We start from the raw sequence: 27,550 nt of genomic DNA, 5'->3' as shown, positions 1-27,550 counted from the left end.
CTCTTGTCGCCCAGGCTGGAGTGCAATGGCGCAATCTCAGCTCACCGCAACCTCCACCTCCTGGGTTCAAGCGATTCTCCTGCGTCAGCCTCCTGAGAAGCTGGGATTACAGGCCTGTGCCACCACGCCTGGCTAATTTTGTATTTTTAGTAGAGACGGGGTTTCTCCATGTTGGTCAGGCTGGTCTCAAACTCCCGATCTCAGGTGATCTGCCCGCTTCGATGTCCCAAAGTGCTGGGATTACAGGCGTGAGCCACAATGCCAACACATGTGGCACAGTTTCAAAGTGCAGAATGGCAGCATCTGTTGAGGGAAAGTATCCCGGGAAGGCCTTCCAAAGAACTAGAACTTGAGAAAGAGCTTGAAAGATGGAGAATCATATTTATTTACTTAAAAATATTTATTTATTTATTTTAGAGACAGGATCTGGCTCTGTTGCCCAGGCTGGAGTGCAATGGCATAATCTTTGCTCACTGCAGCCTCAACTTTCTAGGCTGAAGGGATTCTCCCACCTCAGCCTCCTGAGTAGCTGGGACTACAGGCAAGAGTCACTGGCAGGGCTAATTTTTGTGTTTTTTGTGGAGATGCCACCTTGCCCAGGCTGGTCTCAAATTCCTGAGCTCAAGCAATCCATCCACCTCAGCCTCCCAAAGTGCTGGGATTACAGGCATGAGCCACTGCACCCAAACAAAATGTGTTATTTTACTACCTCTACTTTTAACATATATCAGTCACTTTAGAACATCTAGAAAGATGAGATATTTCCAAAAAGTATTTAGTATTGTCTACATACAGTAGTGAGGAATGAAGTGCACACATAATACTAATTAGAATATGAAAATGCCTTCTAAACACTCCCAGTCTGGCATGGAACTCTGCTCTCTTCCTCCTCATGTCCCCCTCCGTGTCCTCTAATCCAGTGAACACATGTGGATATGTCCCCTCTGGGCCAGCTTCCAGGTGTGGTCTAAGAATTTCGTTTCAAAAAATCATTTCCAGAAAACATTCATGTTCTATGACTGTTGTTTTAAACAAGTGGGCATTTACAAGATGCGTGATCTCCTAACTCTACCCTACCCTTGTGGACCACCTCTTTAATCTAGAGGGGCTAGATGGAGCTAGCGTTTTCTTTCAGAAGGCTGGGGGGGCGGTGAGAGCGGCTTTCCACCCTGTACACCCGGGCCCTCTGGAAAGGCCAGTGAGCTCTCCCACAGGGTGGCAGCACTTCCAGCAGACTGGTGTGGCACGTCCTTCTGCCGCCCCTTCCTCCCACAGCTCAGCCTGGGCACCGGGACCAGTCGCCCGCTCCCGCCTCCACCACTGGGCCACACAGCTCCCCCCAGCAAAGCCTTTGTCCACGTGGCCAGGACTAGGTAGGCTCACCCGGGACTAGGTAGGCTCGCCCAGGCCTAGGTAAGCTCACCTTGGACTAGGTAGGCTCACCCAGGACTAGGTAGGCTCGCCCAGGCCTAGGTAAGCTCACCTGGGACTAGGTAGGCTCACCCAGGACTAGGTAGGCTCGCCCAGGACTAGGTAGGCTCACCTGGGACTAGGTAGGCTCACCCAGGACTAGGTAGGTTCGCCCAGCTGGTGGGAGTCACCTCCTGCGGCTCCCAGCTGCTCCGCGGTCTGAAGCGGTGCCTCCAAATCCAGAAGGCCCCGCGGCCCCGCGCTTCCCACCCGCCGCAGCGGGAAGGCCTGAGGGCCCGTGCTTCCGGCCCTCCACAGCCAGAAGGCTTCGGGGCGCTGTGTTTCCCGCCTTCCACACCCGGAAGGCTCCGGGGGGCCCCCCGCGCTTCCCGCCTTCCACAGTCCTGTGGTCCTGGGTTCCACGATTCCTGCCCTTCACAGTCGGAAGGCCTCGAGGCGCTGCGCTTCCCGCCCTCCACGGCCCGAAGGCCCCCGCGGCTTGGTGGGGAGCAGGCCTAGCAGGGTTGGGCCGCCACCGGTGGCCGGTGGGGTCCAGGCTGGGAGAGGCCGCCGCCAGGTCCAGGAGGTGTGGAGTGGCTCAGCGCCCCTCTTCAGCTTCAGGGCCGCTTGAGCGCGCGCGGCTCCCGCTGGGCTTCTGGGTTTGCCTCCGCACGGAAAGAGGCCGGGCAGTCCAGGCCCAGCTCACCCGCCTCTCACCGGCTCTGCAGAAATGCTTTCTGTTTTTAAATTCCAGACGTTTTTGCTTTCGCGTTTACATTTTGATCCCGGATCCTTCTCTGATTCATCTGCATCAGGGCTGAGGTGTGGAGTCGGATAATTTTTTCTCTGTGGATATGCAGTTGGCCCAGCGCCCTTTACTGAAAGCCATGCACTCCTCGAGCTGCACCTCCTGTCAGGTGGGACCACATCTTCGTGTCTGTCTGGGACTCCTGTTTGCTTCACTGGTCTGAGAATATGTCCCTGTGCGGACCTTCAGGATCTTAAGTTGCCTCAGCTTTAAAACAAGTTCTGCTGTCTGGCAGTGAAATCCCCCAGCTGGGTTCTTCTCTTTAGGGTTGCTTTGGCTGCTCAGGGGTCTTTGATTTTCTGTGTCCACTGGAGAATCATTTTCAATGTGCACAAAAATGCTGGGATTTTGAGTGATATTCCACTGAATCTGTACATCAAATCAGGGAGATTTGGCATTAAAATACTGACTCTTCCAATCCGTGAACATGATCTATTCCTCCATTAATCTGGATATTCTTTAATTTTTCCTCAGTTACATTTTGTGTGTTTGAAATGCTTATTTCTCAGTGCTGTAAAAAACAAACAAACAACAACAAAAAGCACTTGAATATAAATTTTTCTCAGCAAGGCCATTTTTATACTTTCTGCAGAAAGGGTACACTTGCCAGCAGTTTTGCCATGAGAGTACACTGAACACAGGAGACAGGGTCATTTATAACCTGACTTGTCCACCCTACTGCTATGTCTGGGTTTCCATTGGCTGGAACAGAACCTCACATTCTGTATTTGTCCTGACTGACTAGCAACTTAGAACTTTTTAAAAGAGGCAAAGGCAGAGGAGAACAAAGGAAGGAGGAAGTAACTTGTGGAATGGTGAGAAAGGTAAAAACACCTTCAAATAAGGAAGAGGAACAGGATATGACCTAATGCTTGCTTGGACCAGTAGAAGCATGCCAGGGCAAATATTTAGGCTAAGTGTGGGAGTTAAGAACATAAAGTACATTGATTTCTTTATTACGGCTAGCAGATATTTAAGAATGTTAGCACAGGTCTTTGAATAAATTTTGCTTCTAAGAGAAGTTACTATTTGTTCCTAAGCAGACAAGGAGGAAAGTCTTTGAAGAGGAACCTCTACTTTACTTTTCACATGTGTTTTATATTTTTCAGGGTAGAGTCTTGTGTATCTTTCATTAGTTTTATTCCTAGGTAGTTTTTTGGTTTGGGTACTATTGTAAATGCTCTTTTCAAAAGTTTAGTTTCTAATTGTTATTGCCAGAATGTAGAGTACCTTGGATTTTTTTGGGGGGGATGGGTATTTATTTTAATTGTGATAAAATATATGCAACATAAAGTTTGCCATTTAAACCTTTTTCTTTTGGAGATGGAGTCTTGCTTTATTGCTCGGGTTGGAGTGCAGTGGCACGATCTCAGCTCACTGCAACCTCTGCCTCCTGGGTTCAAGCAATTCTCCTGCCTCAGCCTCCCAAGTAGCTGGGATTACAGGCACATGCCACTGTGTCTGGAATTGGTTCCTTCCAGTGGGTTCTTGGTCTCGCTGACTTCAAGAACGAAGCCACGGACCTTTGCGGTGAGTGTTACAGCTCTTAAAGGTGGTGTGTCCGGAGTTTCTTCCTTCTGGTGGGTTTGTGGTCTCACTGACTTCAAGAATGAAGCTGCGGACCTTCGTGGCACAGCTCTTAAAGGTGGTGCGGACCCAAAGAGTAAACAGTAGCAAGATTTATTGTGAAGAATGAAAGAACAAAGCTTCCACAGCGTGGAAGTGGACCTCAGCAGATTGTGGCTGTGGGCTGGGGTGGCCAGCTTTTATTCCTTTGTTTGGCCCCACCCACATCCTGCTGATTGGTCCATTTTACAGAGTGCTGATTGGTGCATTTACAATCCTTTAGCTAGACACAGAGTGCTGATTTGTGTATTTACAATCCTTTAGCTAGACACAGAGTGCTGATTGGTGCATTTTACAATCCTCTTGTAAGAAAAGTTCTCCAAGTCCCCACCTGACCCAGAAGTCCAGCTGGCTTCACCTCTCACCACCATGACCAGCTAATTTTTGTGTTTTCAGTAGAGACTGGGTTTTGCCATGTTGGCCAGGCTGGTTTCGAACTCCTGAGCTTAGGTGATCCACCCACCTTGGCCTCCCAAAGTGCTGGGATTACAGGTGAGAGCCACTGAGCCTGGCCCATTTAAACCTTTTTTTTTTTTTTTTTTTTTTTTTTGAGAGGAAGTCTTGCTCTGTCACCCGGGCTGGAGTGCAGTGATGTGATGTTGGCTCACTGCAACCTCCATCTCCAGGGTTCAAGTGATCCTCTTCCTTCAACCTCCCGAGTAGCTAGGACTACAGGCATGCACCACTGTGCCCGGCTAATGTTTGTATTTTTAGTAGAGATGGGGTTTCCCCATGTTGGCCAGGCCAGTCTTGAACTCCTGACCTCATTATCTGCCCACCTTGGCCTCCCAAAGTGCTGGGATTACAGGTATGAACCACCATGCCCGGCCCATTTAAGCCGTTTTTAAGTGCACAGTTTAGTGGCTTTAAGAACGTTCACATTGTTGTGCAACCATGCAATTGATGTTTAATATCAGCTTTGTTGAGGTATAATTGACATGTGCAGCTCGATGAGGTCTGATAAATGCATGCAGCCACACGGTCACTACAACAATAAAGACACAGCATTTCCACACCCTCAAAGTTCCTGTGTGCCCCTTTACAGCTCATCCCCAGCAGTCTCCTTCTCAGCCCTCGGCATCCGTGGATCTGCTTTCTTGCACCATCATTTTGCCTTTGTTAGAATTTCAGGTAAAGAATCCCACCACAGGTATCTTTTATGTCTGTCTCATTTTACTTAGTGTAAAGCTGTTGAGAGTTACCCACGTTCCTGTGTGCATCAGTAACTTGTTCTTTTTCATTAGTGAATATATTCCACTGTATGGATGTGTACCACACTTTATTACCTTCATCAGCTGAAGGCCACGTGGGCTGCTGTCAGTTTGTGGGGAGCAGAAGGAAGTGTTGGGGTGATCAGATCCAACACCAGGTCATGGGGGCAATGAAGTCTGGCAGAGTCAGAGGAATGAGAAAAAGACAATTTGAGAGAGAAAGTGGGACCAGGGGGCCATCGCGAGTGTGGAGGCTGCAAAGGCCCTGAGCTCTGGGAGCCCACGCTATTTATTGGTGCTCAAACAAAGAAACAGATGGTGAGGATGTGGAGGTTGAAAGGAAGCAGTGTATCAAGTAAGTGATAAACATATGGCTGCTTCAGATAATGGGAGTGCTAGAAGCAAGGAGCCAGCAAGTCTAGCAGACATGCAAGCCCTGCTTCAGCTTCTCTCTCAATACTTAGTTTTTCTCTCAAAATGCCCCCTTCTCTTTTTTGTACAAACGGCCACAGCTACCATTACTAGTATAAGGTGGCTTTTTTTTTTTTTTTTTTTTTTTTTGAGACGGAGTCTCGCTGTGTCACCCAGGCTGGAGTGCAGTGGCCGGATCTCAGCTCACTGCAAGCTCTGCCTCCCGGGTTTTTACGCCATTCTCCTGCCTCAGCCTCCCGAGTAGCCAGGACTACAGGCGCCCGCCACCTCGCCCGGCTAGTTTTTTGTATTTTTTAGTAGAGACGGGGTTTCACCGTGTTAGCCAGGATGGTCTCGAACTCCTGACCTCGTGATCCGCCCGTCTCGGCCTCCCAAAGTGCTGGGATTACAGGCTTGAGCCACCGCGCCCGGCCTAAGGTGGCTTCTTTTTTAAATTAATTGAGCAAGGCAATTGCAGGCTGTGCAGCCCTTAATTGCCAGTTGGTGATCCAGTTTCATTTTTCTTAGCCCTTATTCAAAATGGAGTTGCTCTGGTTTGAATGCTTCCTACCTATCTCCCCTTTCCCTTTTACAAGAGGACCCTTAATCCTAGCGGTTGCAGAAGGATAAACGTCCATCTTCTGTAACTTCTTCATGCTGAATAGGGGTGATGATACTCCTGCCTACCTATTAGGGTCTCTTGTATTCAGGGTAGAGAGGAGTTCAGTCAGAAAGCATTGATCTGTTAAGCATCGATAGGTGAAACCCTGGCACTCCCGCAGTTTCTCAGCATGGCTCAAACTGGGGGAACCAGGTCTATGGTTGGGATCCATGGGTCCTTTCAGTCTCCTATATCATGGTCATACACATCTTGAGGGCACCTATACGGTTTGTTCATCTCCTGCAAAAACACAAGCATACACTCACCCCCACATTAGTAAATCTACTAAAACAGAAGCAAAAGCTTTTGTGGCTGTGGCCAGGAGGCATGCCATTGCTGAAGCATTTGTAACTCAGCTTCTGCCTCTTTGGTTAATTACCACGGGGTAAAACTTACCGTTTATAACAAGAAGCAGGCCCCTTCTAACAAAAGGCACAGAGAAAGCAAATCAAGGCTTAAAAGCAATCCTTAAACCTTCAATTTGCACTGTACAGGTGGATCCACTAGATGCTGTGGCTCGTGATAGATCTTCAGATGTTTGTTGGGCACCCACACAGGCAAATCCTCTTCCCTATAAAATTATCTTTCCTTTTTCCCAGCTCTATGTATGTGCATCCCTCTACCATGTATCTTGTCCAGCCTTTTTATTTTCCTTTTGTCCTCTCAGGTGTTGCTTAGCTGCAGTCATGGGTTGATCTTTTCGTAAATTAAAAAAATTTAATGTTAATAAAGCTAAATGCAATTGCATATGTGCTGTCTTACATTCCTGGTTCCCTCCCTTTTGCTTTTATATTTGAGTTTTTTTTTTTTTTTTTGAGACGGAGTCTTGCTCTGTCACCCAGGCTGGAGTGCAGTGGCCGGATCTCAGCTCACTGCAAGCTCCACCTCCCGGGTTTACGCCATTCTCCTGCCTCAGCCTCTTGAGTAGCTGGGACTACAGGTGCCTGCCACCTCGCCAGGCTAGTTTTTTGTATTTTTTAGTAGAGATGGGGTTTCACCGTGTCACTGGTTCTTTATTATTTACGGTGGGAACAGTAAAAGCAAATTTTTCATAATATTGGGCAGCTAAAGGAATGGTAAAAAAGCAATCCTTTAGATCTATCACTATGAGAGGACAGTATTTTGGAATCATTGTTGGGGAGGGCAGCCCTGGTTATACTATGCCTATGGGTTGAATCACAGCATTAACAACCCTTAAATCTGTTAACATTATCAATTTCCCTGATTTTTTCTTAATGACAAATACAGGAGAATTCCAAGGGGAGAAAGTAGGCTCTATATGTCCCTTTTGCAATTGTTCCTGCACCAGTTCTTTTAAAGCCTCCAGTTTTTCCTGTTTCAGTGGCCATTGCTCCACCCAAACCAGTTTGTCAGTTAGCCTAACAAGAGGAATGGGAGCCAGAGGCTCAACAATGGCCGCTGCTAAAAATGATACCCCAATCTAGTCCGATCTGTTTGCCTTTTTAATTCTAAAGGTTCTGATTGGCCATTTTATCTTTTCCTAATCCTTTTCCTGGGTGATATCCCATATTTCTCATCATTTTTCTACTATTATTACTATATTGATCTGTAGGAATAGATATTTCAGTATCCCATTGTTGCAATAAGTCTCTACCCCATAAATTGACAGGAATAGGTGTAATGATAGGTTGGATTGTCCCTTCCTGACCATCCAGCCCTTGACATGGTAAAATCAAAGAAGTTTGAAAAACTTCCGAGGCAGCTCCTACTCCAACACCACCAATGGATGCCTTTTGCTTAGGGCAGTGCCGGAGCCATTGATTTATAGCAATAATAGAGACATCAGCTCCAGTATCTACTAGTCCTTCAAAATCTTTTCCCTGAATAGTTACTGTGCAAATAGATCTTTTGTCAGACACTTGATTAACCCAATACACAGCCTTTCCTGCTGGATTAGTATTACCAAAGCCTCCTGTTCTTTTCACTGTGCTGCTTCCTAGTTTTATGTAAGGTAACAGCAACAACTGAGCAATTCTTTCTCCTGGGAAGGCAGACCATGGAGTTGAGGAATGAATAGCTAATTGAATTTCTGTGGTATAATCAGAGTCAATTATTTCTGTATGTACACCTTTTAAATTTAGGATAGACCTTCCAAGTAATAGACTGACTGTTCCTGAGGGTAAGTTCCCCTAACTCCCATGAGGACGTTCTTTGGTGGCTCCCCAGGAAGTAAGGACACAGGAATTGTGCTGTAGAGGTCTATGGAAGCACTGCCTGCTGAGGTGGGGGACAATTGTACATTTGTAAGGGCACTGGCTGTGCCAGGTATGCCTCGGTCTTGAACCCCTCTTCTCATTTCCTGAAAGAGGTTGTCCATCTTTGCTAAATTTAGAATGACACTGACTTGCCCAGTGATTGCCTTTCTTACACTGGGGACATAAACTGGGACTTTTCTGTTGATTGATGGTATTTTTGCCTTTTGATTTCCTTTTTTACATTCCTTTCTTGTGTGTCCAAATTTCCCACAATTAAAGCAAGAGCCTGAGAAATGGGGCATATTCTTTCCTACTCTTAATCCAACCATAGCCTGAGATAAAACAGTAGCCTTATGTAAGTTACCTCCAATGCCACTGCAAGCCTTAATATATTCAGCTAAATGAGCCTTCTCTCTCAGGGGTCTAATAGCAGTTTGACACTCTGCATTAGCATTTTCTTATGCAAGAAGCTGTATCACAACATCATGAGCTGTTTTGTCAGTTAAGGCTTTATACACAGCCTCTTGGAGCTGAGCAATAAAATCAATATATGGTTCTTTAGGTCCTTGTGGGACAGAACTGAAAGCAGCATATTTTTCCCCTGTAATATTTATCCTTTCTCATGCCTGTAAGCACACAGAGCACAGCTGAACAATGGCAACATCCTCCATTACTGCTTGATTTTCTAACTGACCCCAATTAGGGCTGATTCCCATTAGCTGGTCAAAGGAAACAGGCACAGGTGGCTGCACTTGTGTGTTTTCCCTTGCCTGCATTTGAGCTTCATCAACCCACCAGGTTTTTAACTGCAGGTACTGAGATGGAGTCAGAACAGATTTTTATCAAAGTATCCCAATCATATGGTATTAATCTATTATCAAGAGGCATATTTTAAAATAAAGTTTACACAAAAGGAGAGTTTGGTCCATATTGACTAATGGCTTGCTTAAATTCCTTTAGTAACTTAAAAGGAAAAGTGGCCCAATTAGCTATAGTCTGTCCTCCCTGCTGATTATAGTAACGGGAAAATTGCCATGCTTCAAGGTCTCCCTCAGCTCTAGCTTTTTAAATTGAATTTTGTATAGCACCATCAATTGCTCCAGGTTTTAATGTTGCAACTACAGGAGCAGTAAGTTTTTCAGCTAATTTATTTTCTCACCCATTAAGAGGAGAGAGAGGAGGTGGCCATTCACTTAATTCAGGAGCTGGAGCCGACAGGCCAGTAAAACATACCTTTTTTAGTTTTCCCTTCTTTTCATTAATCTCCTCCAGTAGCTCTTCCTCACACTCAGAATCTGACGTTAGTTTTTAACACTCGTCCTCTTCCTCATCTGAATCTGCCGCATCAAACCAATTCTCTCCCATTCATCCAACTCCATAGTCCCTTGTTCTAGAAACCATGGGCAAAACTTCTTTACTGTGCTAAAGAGTGATAACAAATTCTGAGTACTAACTTTCATTCTCCCTCTTCGTAATAAATGCCTTAAGAAATTGAAATAAGCAGAATGTCTGCTTTCACTTTGTCCCATTGTCACCCTCGTTCTTCTGAGCACTTAGCTTTCCTGCTGAGCTTCTTTTAGACGTCCTTGGGTGTCCTTTGACAATGCTTCCTCTGCTTTCACACGCTCTAGTGTTCCTTTACCGGGGTCTTTGTTGCCCCACGTTGGGCAGCCAGGAATGTTGGGGCAATAAGACCCAACACCAGGTCTTGGGGGCGATGAAGTCTGGCAGACAAAGGAATGAGAAAAAGACAGTTTGAAAGAGAGAGTGGGACCATCACCAGTGTGGAGGCTGCAAAGGCCCGGAGTTCTGGGAGCCCACGCTATTTATTGGTGCTCAAACAAAGAAACAGGTGGTGAGAATGTGGAGGTAGAAAGGAAACTGTATCAAGTGAATGATAAACATATGGCTGCTTGAGATAATGGGAGTGCTAGAAGCAAGGAGCCAGCAAGTCTAGCAGACATGCAAGCCCTGCCTCAGCTTCTCTCCCAACACTCAGGTTTTCTCCCAACAGGAAGCTGCTAGAACATTCTTGTACACATTGTTTTGTAGAAATCTGCTTTCATTTGTCTTGGATAAACACCTAGGGGAAGGATCGCTAGGTCCTATGTTTGACTTTATAAGGAACTGTTAAAGTGCTTTCCACAGTAGCTGTGCCATTTTGTGTTTCTGCCAGCAGCACGTGACAGTTCTGCCTGCTCGGCAGCTTTGCCAGAAATCTTTTGATTTCATGTCTTCTAGTGGGGATGCAGTTCTTATATCATCGTGGTTTCAATTTGCATTTCCCTAATGAAGAATGATGTTCTACATCTTTTCATGAATTTTTTTTGCCAGTTTGTCTATCTTCTCTGGTCAAGTGTCTGGTCAAACATTTTACCGTTAAAAAAGTTTAACTGAGGCCAGGCGCAGTGGCTCACGCCTGTAATCCCAGCACTTTGGGAGGATGAGGCAGGCGGATCACCTGAGGTCGGGACTTCGAGACCAGCCTGACCAACATGGAGAAACCCCGTCTCTACTAAAAATACAAAATTAGCCGGGTGTGGTGGCACATGCCTGTAATCCCAGCTACTCTGGAGGCTGAGGCAGGAGAATCACTTGAACCTGGGAGGCGGAGGTTGCAGTGAGCCAAGATCTCACCATTGCACTCCAGCCTGGGCAACAAGAGCAAAACTCCATCTCAAAAAAAAAAGAAAAAAAAAAAAAAGAAAAAAAAAGTTTAATTGGGCTGGGTGCGGTGGCTCACAGCTGTAATCTGAACACTTCGGAAGGCCTAGAAAGGTGGATCACTTTAGGTCAGGAGATCAAGACCAGCCTGGCCAACATAGCGAAACCCTATCTCCACTAAAAATACAAAAATTAGCCAGTCGTGGTGGCACGTGCTTGTAGTCACAGCTACTTGGGAGGCTGAGGTAGGAGAATCACTTGAACCCAAGAGGTGGAAGCTGCAGTGAGCCAAGATCACACCACTCTACTTGAGCCTGGGTGACAGAGCAAAACTGAATCTTAAAAAAAAAGTTAAATTGTTTTCTTATTGATTTATAAGATATAAGGCAGCTGTGGTTGTGTGTGCCTGTTGTCCCAGCTACTTGGGAGACCAAGGCAGGAGGATTGCTTGAAACTTGAGCTCAGGAGTGTAAGGTCATCCTGGGCAACATAGTGAGACCCTTTGTATAAATGATAAACAAAAAAATTAAAAATGCATGCGTATCTCACTGTGCCAGGCTGAATGATGCTCCCCCAGAGATGTTCACATCCTAATCTCCAGAACCTGTGAATTTCTGACCTTACCTGGCAAAAGGGACTTTGCAAATGTGATTCAACTAAGGATCTTGAGAGGGGGAGATTATCCTGCATTACCCTGTGGCTCTGGTAATGTAATCACAGGAGTCCTCAAAAGAGGGAACCTGGAGGGCCAGAGTCAAAGATAGAGATGTGGCCACAGAAGCAGAAGTCCATGTGCCTTGGGACCATAAGCCAAGGAAGCCATGCTGCCTCTAGGAGCTGGGAAAGGCAAGGGAGCAACGCCTCCCAGGAGCACCAGGATGAGCTAGCCTTGCTGACACTGTGACTTCAGCCAGGCTGAGGCTGACTGTGGACGCTGGGCCTCTGTAACTGTAAGTTGATTAACTTTATGTTCGTTTGTGGGAATATGCAGGCACTCTTCGTTCAGTGGAGGACTTGAAGCTATCTCTTCTGACTCTAAGTCTGTGCTGCTTCTGTTCCTACCATTGTTCGGGGTGGAAAGGAGCAGGGTCATTCAGGTGGTGGGGACAGTGTGAGGAAGTCCGCAGGTAAACATGAACGCTGTGGCCCAGGGAGCAGGTGAGTCTCAGTTAGAGCAGAACGTGTTGGGAGAGCAGGAGGTAAGGCCCACTGGGTGGATCCACTAGGCTTTGGAGGCAGAGTTTGGGCTGGAGATGGTGAGAAACCATGTAGCAGTTGGAGCACTTAGAGGTTTGTCAGAAGGGTCAGGGCCGCTGGCCCAGGCAGAAGCAGGTGCTGGGGAGACAGCACTCGCCTGCCCCCTCACTGGGCTCTGATGGGATGCATGCCGTGTGGGCTGTTCATTATTATTGAACAGCGCTGCCCAGCTCCATGGACCAAGCTGCTTTTGTGAGCGAGGGGTGGGGAATCCAGGCCAAGACCATCTCATCTCTCAGGGACCCTCTGGCTGATTGGACAGCTCCATCTCTCAATATTCTCCAAACTGTTGCTGGCCTCGCTGAGGACATTCTGAGCTGGTGCTATCATCCCGGGCTGCACTTCACTCCAGTCCACCTTCACCTTACTTTATTATCCCGCACCCTGAAAAGGCATTGCTGAAGGGGGCCTTGTGCATTGGAAGCCAAATACGCCTCTGTCTGGGAGCTGCAAGGTTTGCAGTGGTCATCTTTGCTGCTTCTGCCCCAGTGTCACACTCTCAAGAGTGAGAACATGGGCAGGATTGTCAATGGTGTCACTCCCCTGTCTTGCCACTGGGATCTCCGACTGATGCTGGTGCTAGGATTCAGGTTGCCTCCAGACTATGGGACAATGAATTTTCCATTCTGTTTTCTACTTCTTCCCAGCCTAGGGCAGTTCAAAGCCAGCTTCTTTTGGGAAACCTGCCCTGATAGCACCACCTAACTAAAAACACTGATTTTCTGTGCTGCTCATTTTCAGTGGTAAGTGTTTGTGAATTCAGCTTTTCATTGCACATGGTCTCATGTGACTCTCTAGTGGTCCTGGAGAAGCAAGTGTGAGATGGATGCTTCGTCTGGTGAGGTTACAGACTTCCTGAGGACTGAACAGTTTTTCTTCCTTTGTGCCATGTCCCACCAAATAGACGATAAACCACTAGAGGATAGGTACTGTTTGACATGAAAACAAAGTTTACGGTGCCAATCATTGTTCAGTAAACTTGCCAGGGAAATAAGGAGTGGAGAGGCCATTTGTTAATTGAAAAGGCATTTCCTGTCTAGTGGGGTAGATTCCCAAATTTAGGGCTAAACGTGTCATGCAGGTCTAATTTTCTGCATCGTGCAAACACAGTCCCTTTTGCTTTTTTTGTGTACGCTCTTTGCATTTGTTCCACAGACACCTAATGTTTATAGAATGCCCTGTGCAGGAGAGATGGATGATTCAATGGTGAACGACAGGTGATTTTTCTCTGCAGGTGGCTATCTTAGCCACTCCAAGGCTTTAACTATCTTTGTGAACATCAGTCACAATTCTCCAGCCACAGTCTCAAGCTCCTTCCCCAAATCCATTTCCTATTTTAGAGGTTAGGCAACCTTTGCAAATGTTAAGATGCAGGTGGTTAGACCTGCAACCCCAAGAGGAGCTGAGGTAATGCTTCTCTTTGCCAGGAGGGGTGCATGACATTGCCTGACCCGTTGAAGCAGTGGGCACCATGTGGGTGGGGGGCGGTGGTCAGGGGATGCTAACAGGCACAGCTGGCCCTCCTCACCTGTGGGTTCTGCATCAGTGGGTTCTGGATTCAACTGGGGATTCAACCACCTGGTGTACAAATATTCAAAAAATATGTGGCTTTACTGAACATGTACAACATTTTCTTCTTGTCATTATTCTTTAAACAACTATTGACATAGCATTTACATTGAATTAGGTATCAGAAGTAATCTAGAGCTGATTGAAAGTGGATGCAGGGTGTGCATAGGTTGTCTGCAAATGCTGCACTGTTCTCTCTCAGGAGCTAGAGCACCTGCAATGTTGGTATCTTCAAGAGAAGGTCCTGGAACCAATCCCCTATGGATACCGAGGAATGACGGTATTTGGGTTTTGATAGAAAGCTGAGAAGCCCAGAACATCAGAGATAACCTCCTAGCAGTAGGAAGCCGAGTTAAAATCAGGAGAAGCCAGTGGCTAAATTCAGAGTCATTTTACACAAAAGAGCAAAACACATGTTTTATAACAATGGAGGAAAAACTCAGTGATCACCCACTTAAGTGAATAAAAGTTACAGTGATAGTTACAACAACATGGCAATAGGGTATATTGAGAAGGAAGATGTCCTTCAAGAGTTTATGGTTTGGTGGGGGGAGCCAGAGCCTCTCTGAGGATGCACCCTCATCCTTAGGAAGCACTGACCTGGCCCGTGGGCCCATAGACATGGGAATAGTGCGTGAGCCGGCAAAGTCTCAGCAACCCCTTAATTCAGTTTGTCTCCTTAGACAGCATCCATCTCCCTAGTCCTCCATCAGCTCCTTTTCCAGTTTTCCCCAACCTGCACTTGTTTTTGCAAGGCGGGGGGGGAGTTGTCTGTGCTTAGGACAATTCCTCACATTGCCAGGAGAGGGCAGCAGATCACTCTCCCATCACAGTTGCTGCCTTGGCCATCTCCGGGATTCCAGTCATTTTTCAAGGGTTATTGAGTGCTTATGGAATAGGAGACCATTCCAGCCTCAGTTTGGGCCAGGCACTGGGAATGCAAAGCCGACTGAGATATGGGGTCTGGCTCTGCAGGAGCCCGTGGTCTAAGAAGGCGAGGCAGCAATGGAAACAGAAACAGGTCCAAAGAGTGGGGTGAGGCACTGGGGCAGAAGGCTCTTCAGGGGACTATCGGGTCCCCATGAGGTGGCAGAGGAGGGGCATCAGAAAACACCCAGCAGGAAGAGGTGCTAGGGCTGAGTCTTGGAAGCAGGTAAATTTTGGCAGTTCCTAGGCCAGGCAAGGCACCCCAGGCATGGGGAGCTGGGCTGAGCGCGACACCACAGGGCGGACTCGGGCTCAAACATAGGGTGCTGGGGCAGAAGGAGCATCTCAGGGAGGGGAGGATCAGAGGGCTGTCCTCCCTGGCCATGCTAAGGAATCTGTGCCAGGACCCAAAGGGAACCGGGAAGCCACTGAAGAGTTTCATCAGGAGAACAACCAAAGCAGACCTGCACTTTTAAATGACAGCTTCCTGTTCTGGCTGTGGAGGATGGACATGGCAGGATGGAGAAGGGCAGGCCTGAAGGCCGCTGGCCGGGTCAGCTTGGCTTGAACTAGGTAGGAGAGCGATGGTGGTGGTCTGAACTAAGGCAGAAGCAGTGGGAGTGGAAAAGGGGGTGGGCGTGAGGTTGAAATGACAGGTTCCGGTCTTCGGCTGGATGGGGCCAGATGAGGGCAGAGGTCTTTCAGCTTTTCGGCTTTAGTGGCTGGAGTGAGTGCTGGTGGCAGCTGATGAGACGAACCCAGGGGAGGAAGACAGATCTCTGGAGAAAGACTATGAGTCATTGACAAATATGGGGCATCCCACTGTTCCCCATTTCATTCCCACTACACCCCCTAATCTAGATCTTTGCTGTTTTTCACCAGTTCTGAAATAGTGGCTTCTTGTTGGGTCTCACAAGGTCCAGTCTCTCTGTTGGAGGTGCCTGGGAATTCTTTATTTCAATACATGCTGATGAACAACCTGTCAGGGACAGCCACTGTGATGAGTTCCTCCTCCCACAGAGCTTATGGCCTAGTGCAGAGGGAAGGTAGTGAAGGAAGAGACAGATGGTGAAGCTGATGTTGAAGTCCAGTGTGCAGCACGGTCTCGTAAGTGAAGAACAGGCTGCAAGGAGAACATTCCAGGCAGGTCCTGTGCTCTGGACTTCAGAGTGCCAAGGAGGTTTCCTAAAGGAATGCCATCTGGGCTCAACTGGATAGGCAGGGGTTCCCCAGTGAGGGGGTGGGGTGGCAGTGGGCCAGGGCTGGGGAGAAGGGGCTTCTGTGGGGCTGGAAGGGGTGGGTGCAGTGCCTGACCCTGCGGCGCAGGACATGAGAAGCAAGCAGCCTCCACTTGAGAGGACACTGGGGGTGGGCAGCAAGGATAACAGTGGCAGGGACTGATAGGGTTAGCTTGCACCAAGCTGAGTGGGGAATGAGTTGTGCCAGGCCTCCTGTGGGTGGACGGATCCTCAGGCCTGGAAGGATGTCCTTCTGAAGGAGCCTTCCTAGTTTCTGACAGATTTGGGAATCTGTCAGTTTCCCTCTCTCTGGGAAGAGGCTACAAACTCTAGGCTAGGCATGGGCAAACTGCAGCCAAGTTTTGTTTTACCAGAACACGGCCATGCTCCTTCACGTATGTGTTATCCATTGTTGCTTTAGTGAGTTGAGTAGTTGCAAGAGACTACATGGTCTGCAAAGCCTCAAACATTTCCTAACTGGCTCTTTATGGAAAAGGTTTGCTAAGCCCTGCTCTAAACTGGCAGGCAGCTTTCTTGAATATAGTTCAGGCCTGGTCTGCATGTGCTGAGACAGTGAGCCCATATCCTAAAGCTGGATCTCCCAAAACGCATGTCCGTCTCAGGTCTTATGAATCTGTGAGTCACTGAGCATATGAATACGCATATGGTCATGTGTCATTTGTGCACATGGTCATGTGTGAACATGCATATGATTGTGCATTAGCATGCATGTGGCCATGTGTAAACGTGCACATGATCGTGTGTGAACATGCACATGGTTGTGTGAACATGTGTATGACTATGTGTGAACATGCATGTGAACATGCACGTGGATGTGTGCGACTGTGCACGTGGTCATGTGATGTGAGCTTAAAGGTGCAGTGCCAGGTGGGGATAGGCCTTCCATGAGTGGTCCCTGGGGTTGGCCACTTGCTGCAAGAGGCCTCTTCCTGAATCTTGTCCTAAGCCTGTTAGCACTTGCTTGGCACCATGGAGTGACTCTCTTGCTACTGAATGGGATTCAGATGCCTGAACCTGACCTTCTCCACAAAGGACCCTAGGAGACCATTCCAGCCTGTTTCCACCTCTCTCCAAATACTTACTTGCTTCAGCCAAACCTGAATACTTCCCACTCTGCACACATTACTTTCTCCACCTTGGTGGCCTAATCCTTTGGGGCCCACCTCTCACATTCAGCTCCCTGTTCTTGGTTATTTGGGTTTTTGTCTTGTGTGCTCTGTCAGGTTCTAGGCTTTGTAAGGGTGAATTCCATGTCTCCACTCATTTATATGTGCCCAATAGGGCTGACTCTTGGGAGAGTCTTCATGGTGACTGAGGCCATGGATCCTTTGCACTGTTCCTTGAATTCACTTGACACTTAAATACTCATCCTGAAATGATGCTTTGAAAGTGATGCTTCCAGTCAATTATGGGTTCACTGTATTACAGATCCCTAGCACCCAATACCTGGCACATAAGAAATGAATGAAAAATAGTGAATGAACTCAAGTATGCCTACAAGGTGAGAGGAAAGTGATCCTACTTACTAGGTGTGCTAGGAAGGCATTTTGGACTGTTGGCTTGGCTGTTGCATAGTAGGCCTGGGGCTCTGAAGGCTGGCATTTGCTCATTCTAAACCTCAAATTTCAATAAATTACCACCAAGTGGACAAAGTTCCATTGGCCAGAGCTCTTGGTGTGAATGAATAACATACCTTTTTTGGATGTGATTAATGGACAGGGTGTATACAAAACTAAAAACAATGTGTGCTGACTACCTGTAAGCCATGGTGATAAAGCCCTCTGTATACGTGATCTTACTCAATGCTCGCTACAAACCCATGAAGTGGATTTTCAGACAAACTTTCTATTCTGGAGCATTTTAAACAAGAGGCTAGTGTAGTGAGCTTTTACCTACTCCTCAGCAGATTCAGATATTTGTTATCTCATGTTTCATGTACACTCCTGCATATTTCTCCTCTTCCTCTCTTGTTATTTTATAGCAAATCCCACACATCTTATAATTTCCTCCCTGAATGTCTTGGTATATGTCTGTAAAAGATAAAGATTCTCGTTCTGTTCTTTCAAGACAAGGTCTTTGTCGCCCAGGCTCTGTCGCCCCTGCTGGAGTTCAGTGACACGATTATGGCTCACTGTGGCCTTGACCTCCTGCCTCAGCTTCCTAAGTAGCTGGGACTACAGACCCATGCCCCCATGCCCAGCTAATTTTTAATTTTTTTTTTTGTAGAGACAGGGTCTTGCTATGTTGCTCGGGCTGGTTTAGAATTCCCAGCTTCAAACGATCTTCCTGCCTCAGCCTCCCAAAGTACTGAGATTATAGGTATAAACCACTGTGCCCGGTGACAAGAACTCTTTTAAAAACATAATCCCAATGCTATCATCAACCAACCACCCCACACCATTGCTCTTTAATATTGTCAACTCTCCTGTTAGCTCCAAATTTCCAGTAATTTCATATATTTTTTGTTTGTTTGAATGAGGATCCAAATAAAGTCTCTCTTTTGGATTGTTTCATTCATATCTTAGCTTTTTTTTTTGATCCTGAAGGCTTCCCCATTTGATCTCTTTTTTGTCCCTTGCAGTTTATTTATTGAATAAAGTAGGCTGTTTCCCCATAGTTTGGATTTTGCTAACTGTATTCTTATTATGCTGTTTCTCATAGTTTGAATTTTGCTCATTGTATCCTTGTGATGTTAACTTGTTCTTCACTTTGTTCTAGTTTTTATAAATTAGTAGTTTGATCTGAAAGCTTGATCAGATTCAGGCTGGATTTGGGGGGTCAAGGCAAAAAGACTGTGCTAGCTTCTTCCAGCAGGAGGTGTGTACTGTCTGGCCGTCTTTTTTTTTTTTTTTTTTTTTTTTGGTGATTTTTTTTTTTTTGTTCTTTTTTAACAACCATTGGTCAATTATGGACTGAACAATGATGGTATTGTTGTATCATTCCTTCTTCATTTATGAGCTGCTATACTTCCAGAAAGAGATACTGCTACCCTGAGAAGGGCCTTGCATGAAGAAAAAAAGAGTAAATATGCAAAAGAGATGCTACTCCTTATAAATTATTGTGTTACCCAGTTGTACAATTTATATAGAAACGGCTCGTTAGTGGCTTGCTTTGTTCTTTTTGTTTAACATTTTTCAAAATGATGGTCTGTTTAATTTATATCCTTCAGTGGTGACCACTTTTATTTATTTATTTATTTATTTATTTATTTATTTATTTATGTATGTATTTATTTAGACAGGGATGGTCTAGCTCTGTTGCCTGAGCTGGCATGCAGTGGGGCCATCATGCCACTACAGTCTCAAACTTCTGTGCTTAGGCAATCCTGCCATCTCAGCCTCCTGAGTACCTGGGACCACAGACATGGGCCCTCACGCCTGAGTAATTTAAAAATTTTTTGTAGAGACAGGGTGCCCTTACGTTGTCCAGGCTGGTCTTTAACTCCTGGGCTGAAGTGATTCTCCTGCCTCAGCCTCCCAAAGGCATGAGCCACTGCCCGCAGCCCACATTTATTTACTTATTTATTTTTTCTTTTTTTTGAGACAGAGTTACGTGGGCTGGAGTGCAATGGCGAGGTCTCGGTTTACTGCAACCTCCGCCTCCCAGGTTCAAGCGATTCTCCTGCCTCAGCTTCCTGAGTAGCAGGGATTGCAGGCATGCGCCACTTAATCCTGCTAATTTTATATTTTTAATAGAGATGGGGTTTTACCAGGTTGGCCAGGCTGGTCGCAAACTCCTGACCTCAGGTGATCTACCTGCTTTGGCCTCCCAAAGTGCTGGGATTACAGGCGTGAGACACTGTGGCTGGCCAACCCACTTTTATTTTTTATAAAGAAGCATTATGAATGCAGACATTCAAACATATTTGATGTATTTCAATCCCCTGCAATTATTATCCTTATTAATGTACAAAATGTCCTATGTTTGGTTAGAAGGAGTCCCTTCAGATTGGCTCTTCAGATGTGTTGAAATCATCCTAATAATCTTTGATAGATTCCTTGCTATCCAGAGTGACAATGTGTTCCAGGCTTATTTTACACATTTCTGGCCTAGACCTGGAATCAGCACTCTCTCCAGGAAGGCTTGTTTTCTTTTAGTGGACAATGGTATTTTGAGACAATCTTGGTGCTGGGGTAAATATTGTAATTTTAAAAGTCAAAAAAATTGCCGGGGGTGGTGGCTCATGTCTGTAATCCTAGCACTTTGGGAGGCTGAGGTGTGTGGATCATCTGAGGTCAGGAGTTCGAGACCAGCCTGGCCAACATGGTGAAACCCTGTCTGGACTAAAAATACAAAAAATTAGCTGGGTGTCATGATGGGAGCCTGTAATCCCAGCTACTTGGGAGGCTGAGGCAGGAGAATTGCTTGAACCTGGGAGGCAGAAGTTGCAGTGAGCTGAGATCGTGCCATTGTACTCCAGCCTGGGCAACAAGAGCGAAACTTTGTCTCGAAAAGAAAAAGAAAAAAAAACCTTAAGAAAATTAACAGCTTTATAGAGGTCTAATTTACACAGTAAAATTCGCCCATTTTAAATGTACCATTCAACCACTTTTTTGTGTGTGTATGTGAGACAAGGTCTCACTTTGATACCAAGGCTGGAGTGTAACGATGCTCTCATGGCTCACTGCAGCCTCAACCTCCTGGGATCAGGTGAGCCTCCTGCCTCAGCTTCTTGAGTATCTGAGGCTACAGGCTTGTGCCGCCATACCTGTTTAATTTTTAAAAATTATTTGTAGAGATGGAGTCTCTCTATGTTTCCCAGGCTTGTCTTGAACTCCTGGCTTTCTTGCCTTGGCCTCCCAAAGTGCTGGGGTTACAGGTGTGAGCCACTGTGCCTGGTCCAATTCAATGATTTTTAGTATATTTAGTATATTTATGGAATTATGTAACCATCACCAAAATCTAGTTTTAGAACATTTCGTTATCCCAGAAAGAAACTTGTGCCCATCACAGGAAGGGGAACATCACACACCAGGGCCTGTTGTGGGGTGAGGGGAGTGGGGAGGAATAGCATTAGGAGATATACCCAATGTAAATGATGAGTTAATGGGTGCAGCACACCAACATGGCACGTGTATACATATGTAACAAACCTGCACATTGTGCACATGCACCCTAGAACTTAAAGTACAAAAAAAAAAAAAAAATAGACACTTGTGCCCATCAGAGTCACTTTTCAGTCTTATTCCCAGCCTTTGACAACAAGTAATCTGCTCTCTGTCCCTATATCAGGCTGTTCTGGACATTTCATATAAACTGAATCATGCAATGTGTGTTCTTTTGCATCTGGCTTCTTTCATGAAGCATTGTGGTGTTGAGGTTGATCACTGTGATAGCATGCCTCAGAACTTCCTTTTGATTGCTGAGGAGTATTCCTTTGTATTAAAATTCCCCACATTTTAATCCCTTTGTCAGTAGATGGACATTTGGGTTGTCTCCACCTTTTTGTTTCTGCAAACGGTGTTGTGAATATTCACATACAAGTCTTTGTGTCAAGATACATTTTTATTTTCCCTGGGTAGATACCTATAAGTAAAGTTGCTGGGTTTAAGGCAATTTTATTTTTAATACTTTAAGAAACTCTCATACTATCTTCCAAAAAAGTGGCTGCACCATTTGACATTCCCACTGGCTCTGATTTCTCCGATTTCTCCACCTCCTCTCCAGCACTTGTGTTATCCATCTGATTGGTTATATTCATTCTAGTGGGTGTAAAACGACATCTCATTGTGGATTGATTGGCATTTTCCTAGTGACTAACGATGTTAAACACTTTTAAATGTGCTTATTGGACATTAATATATCATCTTTGGAGAAATGTCTATTCATGTTCTTTTCCCATTTTTAAGTTGGATTGTCTTTTAATATTGAGTTGTAAGAGTTCTTTTGGATATATCGCTTTTTAGACATATGATTTATAAATATTTTCTCCCATTCTTTGGGCTGTCTTTACCTTTTTTGATTGTATCTTTTGATGTGCCAAAGTTTTAAATTCAGCTGACGTTCAATTTACCATTTTTCATTTTCTCACTTTCTCACTTTCCTCCTTTTCCAGGTCTCATTATGTAGCCCTGGCTCATCTCAAACTGTGCTTTTAACATCGTATCTAAGACATCAGTGCCTTACACAAGATCACAAGGATTTATTCCTATGTTTTTTTCTAAGAGTTTTATAGTTTTAGTTTTTACATTTAGGTCTGTGGTCCATTTTCAGTTAATTTTTGTGTATGGTGTTAAGCAGGGACCCAAATTAATTTATTTGCACATGAATATCCAATTGCCCCACCACCATTTGTTGAAAAGACTATTCATGGTTGGACATACAGGATCATACCTGTAATCCCAGCACTTTGGGAGACCAAGGCAGGAGTATTGCTTGAGTCCAGGAGTTTAAGACAAGCGTGGGTAACACGGTGAGACATGCGTCTCTACAAAATGAAAAACAACAAAAAAAGAAAAGACTATTCCTTTCCAAATGACGTTTCTTGACCCCTGACTTGTAATGTAATGGTTTCTTTCTGGGATTTCAATTATTTTTCAGTTAATTACTTTTTTTTTTGAGACAGGGTCTTATTGTGTCACCCAGTCTGGAGTGCAGTGGTGTGATCAGAGCTCACTGCAGCCTCAAACGCCTGAGCTCAATTCATCCTCCTGCCTCAGTTTCCTAAGTAGCTGGGATGACAAGTGTGTGTCACCAGGTCTGGCTAATTTTTTTATTTTTATTTTTTGAGACAAAGTCTCCCTCCGTCGCCCAGGCTGGAATGCAATGGTGTGATCTCAGCTCACTGCAACCTCCACCTCCCAGGTTCTAAGTGATTCTCCTGCCTTAGCCTCTGGAGTAGCTGGGGTTACAGGTGCACATCACCATGCCTGGCTAATTTTGCATTTTTAGTAGAGACAGGGTTTTACTATGTTGGCCAGGCTGGTCTCGAACTCCTGACCTCAGGTGATCCACTCGCCTCAGCCTCCCAAAGTGCTAGGATTACAGGTGTGAGCCACCACACCCAGCCATAGTTTTAAATTTAATTTAATTTAATTTTCCTACATACAGAGCCTTGTTATGTTGCCCAGGCTGGTGTCAAACTCCTGGTTTCAAGGGATCCTCTCTCCTTGGCCCTTTAAAGTTTTGGGATTACAGGCATGAGACACCACACTTAGCTTTATTTTCTTTTACAGATATGTTTTCTCTCTCTTCCCCAGGTTGGAGTGTAGTAGTCAATCATAGCTCACTGCATTCTCAAATTCCTAGGCTCAAGAGATCCTCCCACCTCAGCTTCCTGACTAGGTGGGACTGCAGGTCTGTACCACCATGCCTGGGTAATCAAAAAAAAAAATTTTTTTTTAGACCCGTCTCACTCTCTATGTTGCCCAAGCTGGTCTTAAATTCCTGACCTCAAGGGATTCCCCCCAACCTCAGCCTCCCAAAGTGCTGTAATTACAGGCGTGAGCCCCCAGGCTGAGCTTTCTGCTATATTCCAGTGACCTATACATCTGTCCTTAAGCCAGTATCATACTCTCTTGATTACTTTGTAGCAAGTTTTGAAATTAGGAAGGTAAGTCCTCCAACCTTGTTCTTCTTTTTCAGGATTATTTTGCTTATTCTGTGTCCTTTGCATTTCCATATGAATTTTAGGATCCCCTTGCCAATTTCCGCAGAGAAAGTAGCTGGGATTTTGACAGGAATCAGGTTGAACCTGTAGACTAATTTGAGGAGTACTGACAATAATATTTAGTCTTCTGATCCATGAAAATGGAATATCTTTCATTTATTTAGTTCTAATTCAGTTTCTTCCCACAGTGAGTATTTTATTCTTTGGGATGCTATTGTAATGGAATACTTTTCTGAATTTCATTTTTGGATTTTTCATTGCTAGTGTACAGAAATACAACTGATTTTTGTATGCTGATTTTGTGAACTTGCTGAACTAGTTCTAGTTTTTTTTTTTTTTTTTTTTAAACTGGATGCCTTAGGATTTTCTGTATACAACATCATGCATGTGGGAGTAAGACAGTTTTACGTCTTCTTTTCTAATCTGGATCCTTTTATATATCAATCACCTAATCACCCTGGCCAGAACCAAAGCTGAATAGACCTACTGAACATGGCCATCCTTGTCTTGTTCCCAGTCTTAGGGGAAAGCGTTCAGTCTTGCACCATTAAATCTGCTAACTGCTAGGTTTTCACAGATGCTTTTCATCATGTTGATGAAGTTCCTTCCTGTTTCTAGTTTGTTGAGGGTTTTCTTCCATGCATGGGTAGATAATTTTACTCTCATTTACAGAAAAGGAAACCATCATTCAGGCAGTCTGCCTCCAAAGATCAAGCCCTGCATCACTGTGCTATTTCTGCAGCACACTCTTCCATTTAATTTTCCCTCTGCCACTCCTCTGAATTCCCTCTTTCAGTTCACTTGGGATGTTGGTGTTCTCCAGGACACCAACTCTTTGCTCATGTGCTTCTCTCCTGAAGTGGGAGAATGGCTTTGGCTGTCACCTGCAAGCTGATGACTCCACACTCCCTATTTTCTTGCCTTCACTGAGCTCTGGTGTGGCCTCAGGCTTCCAAGACTTTTCCACTTGGATAGTCAAGAAATCTCAAACATCCTGTCCTAGAATGCCCTGTTACCCGCCTCCACTCAAGAAGGCTCCTCTGACTCTATTTTCAATATTGGATGCTTCTGCCATTTGTCCTGTTCCAGCCTGAAACCTGGCCATGATCCCACATGTTTCCCTCTCTTCGGCTCCTCCTCTCACCTTTTCTAAATGGTGGCCAAGTTCTACCTATGTTCTTTCTTCACCTGCACTGGTACTGCCTTGCTCCTGCCTCCAGTCTCATTCTCCTCAAATTCACCCTCCAGGTTACCAACAGAGTGATTTATCTGAATTACAGATCCTCTGATACTTAGCCCTTCACCAGTTCCCTATTCCCACGGCACAGGAACCAAGGCCTTTTCTCATCTGTTCCATTTCACGCACTAGGAACTTCCACCAAAGATTGAAGTCACTAAATGCAGTTTCTCATGTCAGTTGTAAGAGCTGTATGCTACTTTCATCATTTGGAGACATTAGAAATTATGTTACTAGTTCTAATTTACTGTCTTTTGCATGTCATGTTGCCTCATGCCTCAGTGCTTCTTGTTTACTCTGTTGTCTTTTTTTTTTTTAATATATATTAAACTTATTTAAATAGAAATAGGGTTCTCGCTGTGTTACTCAGGCTGGTCTCGAATTCCTGGGCTCAAGTGATCGTCCTGCCTCAGCCTCTCATAGTGCTGGGATTACAGGTGTGAGCCACCATGCCCAGCCCTGTTATCTTGTTTTGAGAGGTTCTTCCTCTTTCCACATCATCGCCTCTAGTCCTTTGCATCTTGAAAATCCCTACTCACTAGGCCCTCCTCTTTGAACCTCCTCCTAACTCTTGCAGTGTTAATTATGCCCTCCTTTGTGTTATTTCAGAACACTACTTTGTGCTTGTAATATCCCATGTGTTGTCCTATAAGTATTTGTCATTTTCTTACTCTCACTCTGAGTTCAGCATTTACACTAGATTTATCTTAAACACTCTTATAATTGCCAGCATATAGAAAGTGCTTAAGAAATATTTGTTGTAATCGCCTGAATTAGGATTTATCTATAAGTCTCCTTGCTTTTAATAGATCATTTTCTAATTTGTCAGTTTAAATACATTTTAAGAGAACACCCCATCCCTAAGCCAAATTGCTTCTTATGCAGAAAAAATAGCCACTCCTGTGAGTGTCCAAGCTTCCCCCTGCACAACCACCCTAGGAGACATGGGCAGAAGTACTGGGAACTGACCCCTTCCATCTGCCCTCACTTAGCTTCCTCGGGTACTTATATGGGGCTGCCACTGACTTTACATGCTGCTGCAGCTCCTTGGTCAGCTGGCCCTTGTCATGAGACAGAAAGTGTGGGGTCAGGACAATAAATGCCTTCACTACCTGCAGAATGAGGGCAGAGGCTCATGATGAGTGTCAACCTATTACATAGTGTAAAAAGTCAGTATTTACTGAATAAGTGGAAAAACAAGGTGACATTGGACCCTACAGTGGTTTTGGAAAAGAAGAGGACCAGGTGCAAATGCCTGTACTTCCAATGTCCACTCCATGCCTTGAAAAGTTACCTGACCTCTCCTTAACCTCAGTTTCCTTCTCTGTGAAATGGGAACAATAAAGATACCATTCCTCATTTGGTTTCTTTAAAGCTTCCATGAGATAATACACATAAAACATCCAGGTAGTTTACATTATTATCCCTGTCATCAGTACTTTCATCATTATTTTTACTATTATTATATATGCAATCCTGTGCCTGTAACCCAATGGGCATTTGATAATGCTTGACAATTTATTATTCATATATTAGTAGTGTTATCCCCATTTTATTGCACAAGGCCTTGCAAATAGAAGGTGCTCAATAAACACTTTTTAATAAACAAATGCATGTTTGTTCTTCAGCCACGTTGCTGAAATGCCATTCTGGCTCCACCCCTTGCTAGCTGTGTGATGTGGACAGGTTACTTAACTTCCTTCTGCTCCTCCTTCCTCATCTATAAAGAGTAGAAGAGCTCTTAGATTATTACATTTTGTGACAGTTAAATTATTTGGCATGTAGTAAGTGCTCACTAAATATAATCTGTCATCTTTATCTTCAGAGCCACAGAGAGGCCGCAGTATCCCCAGGTCACTATACTGTGTAAGTGCACATGCACACTATGCCCTCCTTCCCCTAAGGTGGCCCAGGTAAAGCCTGGAAGTTTCCCTGGCATCTGCTTTCCTAGTGTCCATGTACGGACACGATGATCTCTGTGTTCTCCTCACTTCCCCTTGAATCGGGTCTGGGCTGCTCACCATGGCTGACTCTGCCACTGCTGGGTGGTCCACCAAAGCACGCTCCACCTCTGTAGGCCCAAGGCAGTACCAGGAGGATGAAGGGTTCTGGGGCAGATACCAGGGCTGGGGTGAACCAAGTCCTCAAATCTCCTGCTTTGGAGAGTCACAGCTTCCTTTGGCACAGAGGGTAGAGGTCATAGGGAACCAGAGACTCCTGATCTGTCTGTGCCATGAGCCCAAAATTTGAAGACCTGGACATCGTAGGCTGAGAAATAAAAGACTCCAGTGCTCCCAGGGGTTCTCGCCTCACTGCCTTTATTAACAAAGAAGGGCGAATGCTTAGTTCCCTGGGCCCTTGGGCCATGCAGCTTCGCCAGACACAAAATCTCTTGGAAACCTCAAACTTGGTCTTAAACATTTGTGCAAATTCTGCACACTATTTCCCATTGTATCAGCATGATTTTTGGCTTTTATTATATATATTCAAGGCATAAAACATGATGTTTTGATGTATATATACATAGTAACACGATTACTACACTCAGGCACCAGTATATCCATTATCTCACATAATTACCTCTTTTTTTCTTTTGTGGTAAGAGCATTTAAAATCTACTCTCTGCAAATTTCCAGTACATCATGTTTTAGAAATTAAAAAAAAATCACATCCATTTCTCTAAAA

General features: G+C 45.2%; 1 protein-coding gene across 19 annotated transcripts in view; it reads right to left on the bottom strand.

Annotated features, from left to right (window-relative positions):
* LOC139358657 (acyl-coenzyme A synthetase ACSM3, mitochondrial-like) overlaps positions 1 to 27,550 on the bottom strand; it is a 145,026-nt gene that overhangs the window by 4,984 nt on the left and 112,492 nt on the right. For 10 of the 19 annotated variants that reach the window (XR_011613858.1, XR_011613856.1, XR_011613860.1 and 7 more), the window contains one exon: positions 362 to 2,729. The exons of 1 other annotated variant lie outside the window; for it this stretch is intronic. Coding sequence is in view for 7 of the 18 variants with exons in the window: in XM_071079965.1 (XP_070936066.1) it covers positions 13,608 to 13,842 (235 nt within the window). In the remaining 11 variants the exon portion in view is untranslated. 8 more of the 19 variants (XM_071079965.1, XM_071079964.1, XM_071079969.1 and 5 more) reach the window with 6 other exon arrangements.

This window comes from Macaca nemestrina, chromosome 15 (assembly GCF_043159975.1).
Source record: "Macaca nemestrina isolate mMacNem1 chromosome 15, mMacNem.hap1, whole genome shotgun sequence".
Classification (NCBI taxonomy): Eukaryota; Metazoa; Chordata; class Mammalia; order Primates; family Cercopithecidae; genus Macaca; species Macaca nemestrina.
The sequence above is the reverse complement of the archived record's forward strand: the minus strand, read 5'-3'. Positions and strand labels throughout refer to the sequence as shown.